General features: G+C 30.5%; 1 protein-coding gene across 2 annotated transcripts; it reads right to left on the bottom strand.

Annotated features, from left to right (window-relative positions):
- Window positions 1-67: 67 nt before the first annotated feature.
- Window positions 68-6,522, bottom strand: LOC101253489 (aspartic proteinase 39). Of its 2 annotated transcripts, none has more exons than XM_004239792.4 (10): window positions 5,967-6,522; window positions 4,726-4,855; window positions 4,308-4,555; window positions 3,758-3,982; window positions 3,294-3,456; window positions 3,107-3,174; window positions 1,881-1,968; window positions 1,237-1,312; window positions 660-731; window positions 68-432 (listed from the first exon to the last, which is right to left on the bottom strand). In XM_004239792.4, the coding sequence occupies exons 1-10, from the start codon at window positions 6,182-6,184 to the stop codon at window positions 284-286; spliced, it is 1,437 nt and encodes a 478-aa protein (XP_004239840.1). In that variant the 5' UTR covers window positions 6,185-6,522; the 3' UTR covers window positions 68-283. The 2 variants fall into 2 exon arrangements, with proteins under 2 accessions (XP_004239840.1, XP_025887046.1); XM_026031261.2 differs by having other exon boundaries at window positions 1,881-2,034.
- Window positions 6,523-15,542: the final 9,020 nt, after the last annotated feature.

The following is a 15,542-nucleotide window of genomic DNA, read 5'->3' on the forward strand; positions in this document are numbered from 1 at the left end:
CTAAAAGCATTTTAATACTTGAAGCCAGAAAAATAATAAAAATTATTTAGATGTTATAAGAAAAGAGTAAATATAACCAGAACTCCACTTTCATTGAAGCATTTTGTAACATACAAAATGGAATTCTTTGTTAATCTGTTCTATATTTCAAAAATATGCACACAGAGACACAGCTACAAGGGTTGTATCAACACTTTTGAAGTATTTTTTTCTTCACAGTCGAACGAACGAACGCACGCTTCTTGTCTCAGGTACCAGAGAAGCTAAATACTTACCAGATTTACTAGTTGAATGGATTGTGCAGCAGAGCTGCTAACAACAAGAATGTCATAGCCATTTGCGCTGTCAAACGAGAACCACTCGACAGGGTGTGAGCACCTACTAAATGAACTAATCCAGTAATTTCATCTTTTAATGAAATGTTTGATGAGCCTGCAATCAATCAACCACATAACAAAACTTGATGAGTTTTATCAGTGAACTTAACCGAACCTTTCGAGCAATAACAAAAGATCTTGATTCATAAAGCTGATCAAAGCATTTGTTGTTCATAGGGAAATGAATTACTACTGTGTATTTTCGAGGTCAAATGCAAGAAAAAGTTTGTCCAGACAAAGCATATATAGCGCAAGTATCGAACAGATATAGCTTATACTTACAATTATATTCAGTCCAACCAATGGCCTGGTTTTCAAGATCATACAGGATCAGCCTATTTGAGAGTACCAAATCTGCATAGCAGCAATATATCTCTAAGGCTTTAGAAGGAAATGAGACATAAGATAGTGAAAGAAGTCTTTAAGTTTCTTAAGATGGAGCATTCAACCAAGGATACATACAATGTATTTGAAAGAATTCGGATAAATCTTTAATCAATATCATCACAGCAAGTGACCAATTCAAACAGTAATAGAAGAGATGGAAAGAAAATTTGGGTGTAAATCATCAAAACGAGGTACTAGAGCGCTCCCACTTGTTTATCCAGAGTGCGAAATGCAGAGTTTTCAAATAAAGAAAAGCATATGTTCAAGAAAATTTCGTGTCAAGATATTTCATTTATAGTCTCTCTTTCACAAAATGACATTTTTTTGGGATAAAAATAGTTGCCACTTCTTCCAAGCAAAAAAAAGTTGAGCTCTCAAATGCTGGATTCAAATTCCAAAATATAATAATCCAAACACAGAATAGTAGCCTTGACATTTGCAAATAACAAAAATGAAAGAACGATAAACACACCTCCAAAAACTGTGAGGTTCCAATTGTCCCTTGATAGATTACCACTGTTTTGCCATCCAATGCAAACTAAATCTTCCTGAAAGAGCATACAGAAGTCAGATCTACTGGCAACTGTGATATTCCACATAGAATCAACTAATGTATACACTATTCCCGTAAATCTTCGTCGATTACTTCAGTAAACATGATCATGAAGATAGAATAAATTCTCAGAGAAAATCAATTGACAGCTTATGCAATGACAATTTCATACAAATATAAAGTTCTGAGATATTATTTGCAACTGTTTATATAGCCTTTAGAAGGGAGAAGGAGGTACTCTTGTGCAAATCCTGTCAAATATCTGGCACATGATGGAACTAAAGCAACTCTAATGACAAATGGGAAGTTGCTACCTAATTCACAGCTGAAGTAGCAGAAGTCATCTACTCTTTAAAAAATACACAATTATGAAGCAATTCACATTCCGCTCTCCAAGTTCAAGCAATTTGTCAGGTCAATAGTCCTACACTACTAACAATAAGTGATAATTTGACAACTACATTCTAATTACATTTGATCAAAAATCTCAAAACATACTGCTAACTAAAAAAGACCACACTCTTTCATTGAGTTAAAACTAACTAGTAAAAGAAGATACTTACATCCGGGAACAGATACTCATGGGGTCTAACTCTTAAAGATAGAGAATTTTCGAAATGAAAAGTGACTTGAGGAAATCCATCATCAACACTGCAACAGTTGGAGGCAAAAGTTATTGCATTTGGACATCTTTTAACCTGGATGACTAGAAAATAGCTGCAAATTACAAGAAGAATATTAAGAGAAACATTTCAAGAAAAATATTTTACATAGGAAGAGAAGATGTAAAGGAATTGGTCGCTTACAAGGTTCATTCCTCCACGTGGACCTCCAGCGGAAACAAGTATCCCCACATAAAGTAATTTTTCTTTGATAATTTAACTAAGAAATGTTCAAGGCACTAGTCAAATACTAAGAGTCTTCATATCAAGTGGAACAATATATCAGAAAGTAAATTTCTATAGCTGTTTTTACTACTTAGAGTTGACAAACTATTTGGTTGACTAAATTTGATGAGTAGTAGTATTCCATAATAAAAAGAACATTCAAACAGTTCGGTTTTGTAAGAACACTTTCAAGGCAATAGACTATGCTGGACTAGGTTACAAAACCAAGTCACGAATGCAAATGCAGTGAAATGGGAATTGCTAAAACCATGATTTTTAGTAATTTACAAATGACACAAGACAAAATAAACAGAACTGCTTTACCAGCTCTAATATCATTATTCCACATGGTGATCCTGTTGAAATAACTATATTGCAAGTCAAGGATTGACAGTTATTCTAGTAAGTTCATTGCTAGTTTTTTTACAGGATCCAAGTCATTATAAAAGAGAACTTTTGATTCTTTGGACATATATTACTTCGCTCTCCTAATTATCTTGAACAGTATGTGAGGCATGCCCACATGGATCAGTGTAAAATTGCAACCTCATCTAATTTCCACTAGTTTGATAAAAGAATGTGAATGAATTCAGTTATCAATAGTCAGTTAATCTTTAGATAGAATTGGCCATCAAATTCCACCTCCTTGCCTTGCAGACAACATCTCAAGAAGTAGAGTATAAAGGATAGCATGACCGCACTTCAGAATCGAATTGCCACTGCTCCTGAATAAACAAGCTTCAAGCACACAACAGCAGCTAAGTTATCCTTCATAAGGATGTTGATTGAGAAATTGATAGAGTAATGTGATGAAATAAAGAAGAAACCACAATTAGAATGATAGCATAACTTCATGCAATTACAGACAGCGGAAAGAGATGAGTGCTCAGTGCACACCATACCTTCCAGAGTATTCAAAGCATGTATACTCATCATGATGCAATTTCAGATCAGGTTGCCAGGAGAGTATCTGACAGAAGTGAAGAAATACAGAACATTTCAATAATTTAGGTAGAAACATTTATATCTATTTGTGATTCAATTAAGTGGCCACCAAAAAGACTAAACCAACCATAGTAAGAAAACTACCTTTTTCACTAGTGGACTATAAATCACCTCGGAAAGATAAGCCAATGTTGTTCCACTATCAATTATTACTTTATGGTTCTCTCCATTCAGAAATACATCAGCAGACAGGTTTAGAAACTGATAACCAACTTCAACGGCCATCATATTGACACTGTAATGTTGCCTGAGAAAAAAGACAGTTTAAAGCATTTAAATTGTTGCATTTATCAACCACAAGGAGAAAAAGATGTGATGCTAAAGTAATAACAGAAGCCTAAATAAGTAATATTTAACTAGGAACAGAATTGTATGTCAGATGTTCTGGGAGATTAACCTAAAAGAAGATCCGAAGTCACAACTAAACTATTTCACTAATATTTGTGAGATTATGGAATTATACAACTAGTTCAGAGATAAATTACAATTAACAAAAGAGCAGTAATACTAATCAAAAGCTTTATGATCTATCGGGATAATGTACATACTGGTTAGGTACCAAAGAAGTCATGTTCACTTTTGGTTGCACAACATTTCCAACGGCAAAAATACCACCATCATTCAAACCATCAAGGCAGTGTGCGAACATTTTCTTCACTTTTCCAGATGAAGCCAGCTGGGAAAGTATGGATGAGTTTGATTTCCCAAATCCAAGAATCCCATCAAAAGCTTCATCAGAAGAAATCAGGTCAGCAGATTGTATTACACCACACCTGTGAGAATACAAGGGGAAACATCAATAAACTTATTATCCGAAAGAAAAGAGAAAATGTGTCACCAGATCTTGGCTCAACTAATGCATAATTATTCGCACCAAATGATAGTCAAAAGTTCAAATTTCACATAAGGTTGCAGACCATTCATAAATGCCAAGTAAACCAAAGAATAACAAGCATGAGTTTGAAATATTTTGAAGCAGAAGCCACCCATATAAGATCACCTTTTCAATTAAATGTTTACAAATCATGCTCTGGATTGTGGATTATAAGAGCTAAAGATATATTATTTCTCTATAATATTAGATAACATACATCTTACCCGAAAATAACACTCCCATTTGCTGATTTAGTTTGGAGATCACCTGACACCTTATCGTATTGGATAACATCCTCCACGAAGTAGCCCCTTGTAGAGCTTCCATCTCCATAATTTTGAGTATATGTACAAGAACTATTACCAGAGCAGCCTAATACTGAACCTCTGTAGAAGTCTTTGCAAAATGATTGACCACAACGAATGAGTTTACCAGTGAGCGAATCCCTTGGATTGTAGAGTGTTAGATCGATCTGCCGAGGAAAACATCCAGATTAAAAAGGACGGAGTGCAGCATCAAGTAAAAATTGCTTTGCTTTCGAGAGCAATTCATATACTGAGCAGAAATAAAATATAGACACACACAAAAACAACTATAAACGTACGTATAACATATATCAGTGTGTATTTAAAAGAAACGTACATTACGATAGCCTCTTTTGGGGCATCTTTCACATGCAATGCAGTTAACCCACATTATATCACTTCCCGTATCCACTTGAACAAAATAATTATTTGGAGGTGTTCCAATCCCAATCTCAGTAAAGTAAAGCCTGTAATAACAAAAGATCAAGGGAATGATTTCAATAGCAGCTCAAACTGACTATACAACTATCATTCGATATATATATATATATAAATGATTATTGTGAGCCACTTAAATTTGCATGGAGAAAGATTTTCATCAGCTTATCCAAATAATCAGAGACTTGTGCACTTAAAAAGCATCACTCAACCATGGAATTCATCATCTTATCTAATTTACCCGAGATCTAAGCATCTTCTGGAAATTATTAATTCATTAGATGATATAGGCCTAATTGAAAGCCAACACTGAAAATATAGCCAATTGATAATTCATGCGAACTCTTTAAATACACCAAAACTACTTTTACAGCCACTACCGTCAGAAGTGGGCTTAGGATTTATAGACAACGGGGGCACCAAATAATGTAGCAGCCATACTCGATCTCAGGTCACGCATCAGCATTCAAGGGCGCCTATGGAGCACCCTGACCAAATGACCAATCCAGCAGATATATTTGAAGGCCTTCCAAAATATATGATAGTTCTTCAAGGTATATAATATACCAAATTCTTTTCATAGTTAATGAGTGCACGTGCACCCCCAACCCACTCAAGTTTGACACGCCCAATTCAATCCATTTAAAAGTTGTTCCCAGTATATGTAGCCCAAATTGATCAATCCAAAATATTTTCAAAAAGATTTAATTTTTTTTCTTTGATATGTTATATACAACCATAATAAAGAGAAAAAAAATGGTGTATTGGGTAGTTAAAATATTATGAAAGAAACAAATAAAAAAGTTAGTCAACCCCATTTTACCCCAACCTAGCTATTACAGCTCAAAGTAACTTTTGGGCAAATCATTCACTCAATACACCCAAATTCAACTCAATCTGTCAATTGAACTCCTAACATAAAGCTTCAATTAATTCACACATCAACAAAAGCAACAGTGCATAATAAGAAAAATGTACAACAGTTCCAGCAAAATGTACAACATCACTCTGTTCGTCACTTCCAAAGACAAAAAAAAGACACAGCAAAGTGTGTATATACACTCTCATGCAGAATCACACACATATAAACAAACAAAAAACACACAATTCAATAAAAGGGAGAGAACGGAAAAAACAAACCCGATGGAATTAGGACGGCCAGTTCCGCCGATAGGAAGGTCGATGCCGGCGAGAATATGGAGATGGCGCATTTCATCATGAGCTTTTAGGGCACGCAAATTCCTTTCCAACCCAGCAAACTTAGAATGCACTTTAATTACCCCTTCACCTCCCACATATACACTCCAAACAAGTATAACTAACAACAACGAAACCCAACCAAAATCGAATTTTCCCATTCTGGGTACTTCTTAAATACTGAAATTAACAACCCCAAGTTCTTCTTTTTCTTAAATTAATAGCAAAAACGATGATCAGAAACGGAAAAAAAAGAGCAAAACAGATGAAATTGGTCCAAGAAAAGTATATAAAAATGGAATTGAGAAGATGGGTTTTTCTTGGTCTACTCAAAAATGGAGTTTTTTGGTGCTAAAAGCTGAAAACCAGAGAAAAAAGAGAAGGGGAAGAGACGCAGTTGCATGTGTTTCTTCTCTGTTTTGGAATGGAGGGAAAAAGGACAACATTTTTTTTTCTCTCTTTTCCCCTTTTGTTTCTCTTTTTTGTTTGGAAATTAGGTAAGGAAATGTTTATTGTTTTTTGGGTTTTATCGTGCCGAGCCCATATTGAAGCTCGACTAAATAAACGATACTCTTAATAAAATTTGAGCCCATATTGAAGTTCGACTAAATAAACGATGCTCTCAATAAATTTTTTTTTACATATTGGGCTTAAACTTGAGGTCTTAGCTTCCCTTTTTTTTTTAATCTCTCTTATCTTGTTCTAATAGTAGTAAGTTAATAGTTATATTTATTCCGTTCATCTTTGTTGATTCGGAGTGTTAAAAATAAATATTTATTTAAATTTATTTAGTTTAATTAAATAAGATTATCCTTCGGGAAGGCCCAGTGATTTGGATCTGAAATTTCCATATTGAAGGTTTTAAATTCGAAACATCTTATCAGCGTAAGCAAAGGGTATGCCGTTTGTCAGTTGCGTAGCCACCCTTATATCATGGTGTCCATCTGGACACTCTTCGTCGGAATATTATACAATATATACAAGTAAGATGATAAATAAAGTGGCTAAGTAACATATTTTAGACACTCTTGACATAACATATGATGTAGCATAATGGTTTCAAACGCCTTGAAAGAATAAAGACACACAAATTTAAAGTGTGTGTGTTCCAATCTCACTAGTAGTAATTTTCTTTTCACTTTTCAAGAAGAGCAGGTTCACTTAATTAGTACTTGGACTCTCATCGTGAAAATCCTGACCCCATCACTGCCTTCTGAGTCAAACTCGTCGTATCGGGCTTGCCTAGTAAAAGTCACTTCTTTTATGTGATTTGCGAGCTATTGCATAGAAACAGGAGTTTTACCCTGTGCTCAACCAAATAATAGTAAGTGTAGGTTTCCTTAATTTACTCTTGTTATTAACTATAGCTAATTTTTCAAAATAATTCTTTAAAAAGTTATTATATTTCAAAGAGAAATATAATTAAAAAAGCTCTTTCATTTATTAATGTGTAAAAAGTGTGTAAGACAAACATAAATAAATAAAAATAAACGGCGAAAATATTTCGTAAGAAAAAACTAAAGAAAAATTGGAAATAAATTAAATGACTTCCTTTCTTTTTCTTTGTAAACTCTATCTCTATATAGATAAGGATAATGTCCAAGTATCCCCTCAACCTATGCTCGAAATCTCAGAGACACACTTATACTATATTAAGGTCCTATTACCCTCCGAACTTATTTTATTAATAATATTTTACCCTTTTTCGATCTACGTGGCACTATCTTGTGGACCCAAGATGGTTGACTTTTTTTTTTCAAACTAGTGCCACGTAGGCTAAAAAAGGATAGAAAATTACTTATAAAATAAGTTCAGGGGTAATATGACCTTAGTATAGTATAAGTGTGTCTCTGGGATTTCGAGCATAGGTTTAGGAGATACTTGTGCATTTTCCCATATAGATATAATATAATACAACATTTAGAAAATATTTCGTAAAGAAAAACTAAAGAAAATTTGGGAAAAAATTAAATGATTTACTTACTTTCTCATTATTAACTCTACCTCTATATAGATATAATACAAACATTTTGGAAAATGGAGTGTTGATGGAAATGGTAATAAAGAGTTAAAAGATAGTCTAAGCTATCACTTAATATAGTAATAATAATAATAAAAATAACATATTTAGTATAGTTTATAAATAAGGTCTAAATCGATGAATTGCATATCTATTTATTTTCATATTTATTGAATAGAAAACTTACTTTTTGTAGAGTTTGAAAAAGACATTTTTAAAGGATACACAAATAAATAAAGGGAAAAGGGTCTGATATACCCCTCAACTTTGTCATGTAGAGCTGATATACCCCTCGTTATAAAAGTGGCTCATATTTGCCCTTACCGTTATACAAACGGCTCACATATACCCATGTCGTTACAAAATGGCTCACATATAGCCTTTATTTAACGGAAATTAAAAAATTAGTTTTATATTTATATTTGTTACTTCTATTTTTTAAAAAAATAAATATTTAGGGGTATATATGATTCTTTTATCAAAGTTCAAGGTATATTTTAAATTTTTTCATACATAAATTATTTTTTGACTTCTTTTATTATAATTATTTGAGTTTCTTATTCTTATTTTGTTTTTTCTTTCATTCCTTAGTTTAAAGAAAAAAAATTTAAACTATTTTTTTGTGGTATTGTAATTTAATTTCGTATTCGAAGAAAAAATTTGGTCATCTATAATAAGTTTTACAAGAATATTAGTGAAACATAAATAAATTTGATTTTCAAAATAATAATTATAAATTAGTCATTAAAACAAAAAAAAGTAAAAAAAAATATGTTTGACAAGGATTAAAGTTACTCATACGGGATTATACTTTTTAGAAAAAAATAATAAAAATTTAGATTAAAATTATTTTTTTTTCATTTCCGTTAGAGGAAAAGGGTATATGTGGGCCATTTGTTTACAAGTAGGGGTATATATGAGCCACTTTTATAACGAGGGGTATATCAACTCTAACTGACAAAATTGAGGGGTATATCAGACCCTTTTCCCATAAATAAATAAAATGATAAAATAGCAAAAATAGTTAAAGTAAAAATAAAAATGAAAAAAATTTAAAAGTCGTCACACATTAAAATTTTGTGAGAAAATAGAAATAATGAACATTTAATATTAATCCAAGGGGGACATACCATCTTAAATAAAAGTTTTGTATCTGCCATTTAGAATTTTAAATTAAAATATGAAAATTTCATATTAAATTTTTTCTAATTTTTTACACTTCTGCCAAATAAATTAATTATAGTTCATAAATAAAATATCAGAACAATCTAAGAAATCGCATTATCGAATCACATAATATTTTCCTAATTTTTAATAAATAAACGCTTATAATTATAAATCTCCAAATACACATAATATTAATTTTAATAGAATCACTAGTCAATACAATAGCTAGTTATTCTTATTTATTATTATAGTTTTCTCACGTAGTAGAAACATTCTCTTCATACCGAGCTAGTATGAGCTTTTTATTTATTTTTGCAAAAGTTAAAATCTGAGTTTTTATTCTTATAAAACATAAACTTATGCATCAATTTCCTATCATAAATTTTAAAATCACGATCTCAAATACAAGTTAACGTTAATTTAAAATCATTTTCTTATATCACATGTATAAACACAAGCCGAAGTTTTCTAATCCACATTTATTACATGTAATGTAAAGGATATATATATATATATATATATGTTGAATGCCTTGAATCGGACCCGCTACAAACAGAAAGGACGGGGGTCTCGCTGCCCGGTCAGCGAGTCGGGGGGTCCAGGGGGGCGACGCGCCCCCTGGCCTGGGGGTCCGGGGGGGCGGAGACGCCCCCGGCCCGACGGTATACAATGTTGTTGTATTGGGCCCTTAATTTTCTGTTGATTCTGTATGTTGGGCCCAAGCCTGTTAGGGCGTAGCTTAGCACTATATATAGACGCTATGGGAAACCCTATTCTGTAATTCTGTTTTTGCCTCTCCATAATAAAAACTGCTCCCTCTCTTCCCGTGGACGTAGCCAATTTATTGGTGAACCACGTAAACTGTTGTCTTGTTTTTTGCGTTTATATTTTCTCGTATTATCTCAAATTCCGCACAACAATATATATATATATATATATATATATAGAGTCTCACTCTTTGACACTTACCATACATATATAAGACATTTAACTTGGTCCACACTTAGACACAATAATTTTATGTAATTTACTTGACAATCAAATCCAAAAATGCTTTAGCCATTCAAAACATTTCAAAATTCATGTCACCTAAATCTAGAACACAATATAGTCTAGTAACTATCAATGAGTTTAACTATGTTGATGTCTATGAAACTAGCGCGCTTCTAAATAGTGACCTAATCAAAATTTTTATTATGAAGTTTAAAATATGAAAAGATAAATATTTAAAAATATTAAACATATGTTCAACATTAGCTACATACAAATCATTAAAAAATTATATATATAATATGATTCACATTTCATTTTTATCGAACCAGTTCAGTAAAAAAAAACATGATAAATTTCAATTAAAATACTGGACTAAACATTTTTACATTTCTCACATATTCAATTAAAATATCTTTGAAATAGTCAATTGAAAGTTTCAATTAATTGAAAAATAATAAAAAAAAATAGAAATATAGATATAATATACTTTTTAGTCAAAAAAAATATTAGAATAAATCGTTGATTCCTAGTCAAGACACTGCACCCCCACACGTCATAGTTGTGTTTGTTTAGTGTCTTAGAATATCAATGTCATGTCACTATTTGTCAAAGACTATATATTATAATTTATATTTATAGAAAATATTTGAAGGCGGACGGTGCATTAAGTTTTATAATATAGGTATTATATTATCAAATTAAAAAACGTTGGTCTTAGGATTTATTTTTTCTATTTTTTTATCGCAGTATTCGAGATAATAAAATTTAAATTATAAAAGAAAATTTTAATTTTTGTACTTATGATAAAAATAACTTTTAAAAACATAATCTTTAATATGTCATGATGATCATAAGAACATGTCATTATTAAATTAAATAAATATGAAATAAGAGACTTAAAAAGGGTATTAATTTTTTTTTTAATATAACAAAGTGTATACATTCATTCTTTGATAGATCGAAAAAGGAAATATATATTAAAAAACTACAGATTACATTGATATTGTTGTCTCAATTTTATTTAGATATTTGAATTATGATATGTTTCGATCGAGTTAGAACATGACAATTAAATGTTCCTAGTAGACATTTCGAACTCAAATTTTGAAATTCTTTTTATAGATATTCTTCAGCGTGCGTTACATAGATTATTAGTTAACCACTTGAAATATATCTCCTTTAGTTATATGCATTAATCTCAATTATAACTTGACTTCACATATATTTAATAGAGTCTTAGTGAACAGAGTTAACTAATACTTATTATTGGTGGGAGGTGATCACAATTATCTCGTAAAATTAATCGTGTTGCGTGCACCACATGATAATATCCCGAAAAGGAAAAATTGCAAACATGTTTGAAATTGAAACTTATATATATTATAATTAAATGAAATAACATATTTAATGTATTTAACCTAATTATTATTTAACAGACACTTAAATATATATATATTAATAATTAATAATTAATGGCGAAAACTCAAAAATTCATAATTTTCCGACAGAAAACTATTCCACCAATCGGAAGTATTAACAAGTCAGCAGACAACATTCTAGGCATAATGATTTTGACATAATAAAAACTATAGGAAGTATTAGAAAACGAGTAAAATAAACTATATATTATACCATTTCATTTGTTTTCCGACCATATTGTGGCACAGTCCATATTGGTAGTATTCATGAAAAAAAAATTATATTGATATCGAGATGATTTAATCTGAATTCGTATGAAAAAAATTTATATTAAAGATAAAATATTATTTAATAAAGATGGTGGAGTCAAAAGTTTGATAAAAGATGTGCGTTTTTTTCTCTGTTATATTAATTTAAGAGTGTATAAAATTAAATATATACTCAATATAGTCAATTTTTAATCTTGCTACACATATAATTTTTCAATCAGAGGCAGTGCCAGGATTTTCAATAAGGTGATTAAAAAATTTATAGAAATAGACATATGAAGTATCGAAGGGGGTTCGACATCTATTATATATATCTATAAAATTATTTTAACCAAAAAGGATTCGGATGAACCCCTTCGTACAAAGTAGCTCCGCCCCTGCTTCCAATTGTTTGGCTTTCTATGAAGGTATCTCGTTATCGTCAAATGGTTCCGTCTACTCAAAACTTGATCGATATATCACATGGGAATGTCCATCCGCTTCGATGAATATACAAGATAAATCTTTTTTTTTAAATTTTTATAATAAAATTTCTATCTTCGCTACTGAATCAAAGTTTAACAACCATATCCATCATGGCTTTGCACGTATATTTCGAATCTAGACTCTAATATCATCATAGAATTCTTTTTACTTTTATCAAAGATTTTGATTTGAATTTTGAATATTTAAGAATTCTATGCATACTGGCAGTGGTTTGGTCAACTAGTTTTTCTTTTGACTATATTTTTGTGCTCATCGAAACGTACAAAAAATACTCATTAAATCTATTTCGATATTTTATAATATAATATTCGTAAATATTGATATGTGTCATTTGTCAATTATAACTCACAAATTCGAAGACTTGTATTGAATAATTACGGTAAATGATTAGAGACAAATAAAATATTAAACTCGTTCTTTTAAGCTAATAATATAATAGAATTTTTTTATTTAAACTTATTTGAAATGAAATAAACATTTAGAAAAATGCAGCAACATAAGATATCATTGGTACTCTTGCAATAAAGTGATATTGTATTTATTATAAAAATAAATATTCACAAGGATAGATGTTCAATTTACTTTGAGAAATAAAGGTCATTTTTTCAGTATTCTTACATCTTTTTGTTTCGTTGATGATTCGAAAAATTTATAATGTTAAGACTGAATTAGGTTTTGATGTTTACTATCCGAGCAATTTCATGGAATGGGAAAGGGACTCGATTCCTTCTCTTCCCATTTTGCATTTTCTAGTTTGTATATTTGCTTTGCTTCACCATTGCTTTTGCAAATGCATAAGGATTGTATCAACTCGTGTACATTATGTACGTGCGAAATAAAATTGTGATTTGAAGTTAAAGTTTTGTCTGGATATGCAATTCAAATTTTCTTATAAGTCTTTTTTCTTCATAAACATGAAATCCCAATTAATTGTGAAAACTATCGAGATTTTCTTATAAGTTTTTTTTCTTCATAAACATGAAATCCCAATTAGTTGTTAAAACTATCGAAATTTCCTTAATCTGTATATAATCTTATCGAATGTGCACATCATTCTTTGTAAATAAGTTAGTCAATAATAGTAGTAACTACTTATTCTATGATATAATTCTTTTACATGATACAAACAATTTCTTCATCCATGTTCAAATCTTGATTTAAAATCATCGCTTCATAATGCATGTTCAAACGCGAGCTAACTGTTGTCACTCAATTTTTTCCTCTTTTAAGCAGTTGGTGAAGTTTACAAAGTTCAAATTACAATTGAAAATAAAATGAAGAAAATATTTATCTTTAGGCTAAGGGGCGAAAATCATGCTCTCTTTAATGAAATTTAACCTCACTACAACAACAAATTTTTTTTTATCGGTCTAGCAATAGTCTTTATGAATTGTTCTCTCTAAAATACAATGACCAATTCGTAAAATATAACTCAACAAACAGACAAGTGTTGAGTTCACATCTCCACGAAAAGAATACCTCCCTTTAATTAGTAAGAATTCTCTTCGGTGACTCAATTTTTTTGTACTCAAAACAAAGGATAATAAAGTACTCTTCCATCTCAATTTGTGTGACACATTTTGCTTCCTGAGAGTTAAATTATTAATTTGATCGAGAAATTATTCATGAAATTGTTATTTATTTTTTTTAAAAAATGAAATGTATATATCTGTAAACTACGTAAAAAGTACTTTAAGTCTCAATAATTGATAATTTAAAATATTTATAATATATCAAAAAAATTTACGATTTAATATAAACTTGTTTAAATCTCGAAATTCAAAATATGTCAATAAATTATGACAAAGAGACTAGTAGTATCCAACACATACATACATACATACATTCATATATACATACACACACAGAATATATATATATATATATATATATATATATATATATATATATAATTTTGGTGTGATATAATACCCACAATCTACCTAAACACAAACCGCCACAAAGCTCAACCATGCATCCAATTGCGGCTTGACTTGTGCATGACATGGATTTGGTAACCACCAATGTGTTTGGCATGTCAAGGTGTGTTGCTCGCGTACTCGTGACAGAGTCAAAATTTTTAGTAACAAATTTCAAAATATAAAAAAAATAAATACACATACAAAAAAGACAAAACGAGATTCAACATCTATTGTATCACTACCAAGAACATTGGTTTTTCCATGAACCAATAGAACTTATTTTACTATAAACATAATTTTCCCATTACATCACTATCAAACCAGCGCATTAAAAAGATACACGATGAAAAATAAATTCTCATTGAAATAACGTTTTTTCTCCCATTGATTCATTAGGAATATTCGTGAAAATAGCCTATGAATATATTTTTCAATGGAAAATTTTAATGAGACAATAGTTATTTTTTAGTAGTGTATATATGTAGACGCATGAAATAATTCTAATCATATAGAAATCATATATTTTTTTATAAAAAAAGATTCGGATAAATTCTCTAGGTCTTACCTGGCTCCGCCACTAACCGTCAAGCCCACTACTCCCACACACGTCATTAGTTGTGTCTCCTTTTCTTGGCAATTTAATTAAATGTGCCAAACTCTTTTGCCTCATGCCTAATGTATTGAATATCAATGTCAAAGACAATGTTTGCCACATTCATTTTTGTTAAGTTTTTGTCACGATTTTACGAGTCAATTTGGATTACATATCAACAATAAGATCAAACTGCTCATCTCATTTACATATCATCTCAAATTGTAATTTCTGTAGAATGATTTTCAGGTAAAATATTTTCATGAAAAAAATAATGTTTTTTTTATACATAAGTAAAAGCATAATATTTTAAAAATATTTTTTAAAAATTTATTGATTTATTTGGTTTTCCATTCGATGACTGCTATTTGAATAATTAAAATCATATTAAATTTAAATGATCACTAGTACAAGGCTTATAGTTAAAAGAGACGAAGACGATCATAACAATTTTATTTTTATTTTAGAAAGCGTGAATCTAAAATATTTAGTTAGACGTGTCAAAAGATCTCAAACCTTCTCATCACAAATCGTGTTAGTTATTTACTTGGTTATAACGTACAAAAGTACAATGTGAGATGGGGAGGGGTAGGATGTGAGGGTGGTGGGGAAACGAGTTTAGGGTGAGATGAGTTAGAAGGCGTGAACGAA

Source organism: Solanum lycopersicum, chromosome 5 (assembly GCF_036512215.1).
Source record: "Solanum lycopersicum chromosome 5, SLM_r2.1".
Taxonomy (NCBI): Eukaryota; Viridiplantae; Streptophyta; class Magnoliopsida; order Solanales; family Solanaceae; genus Solanum; species Solanum lycopersicum.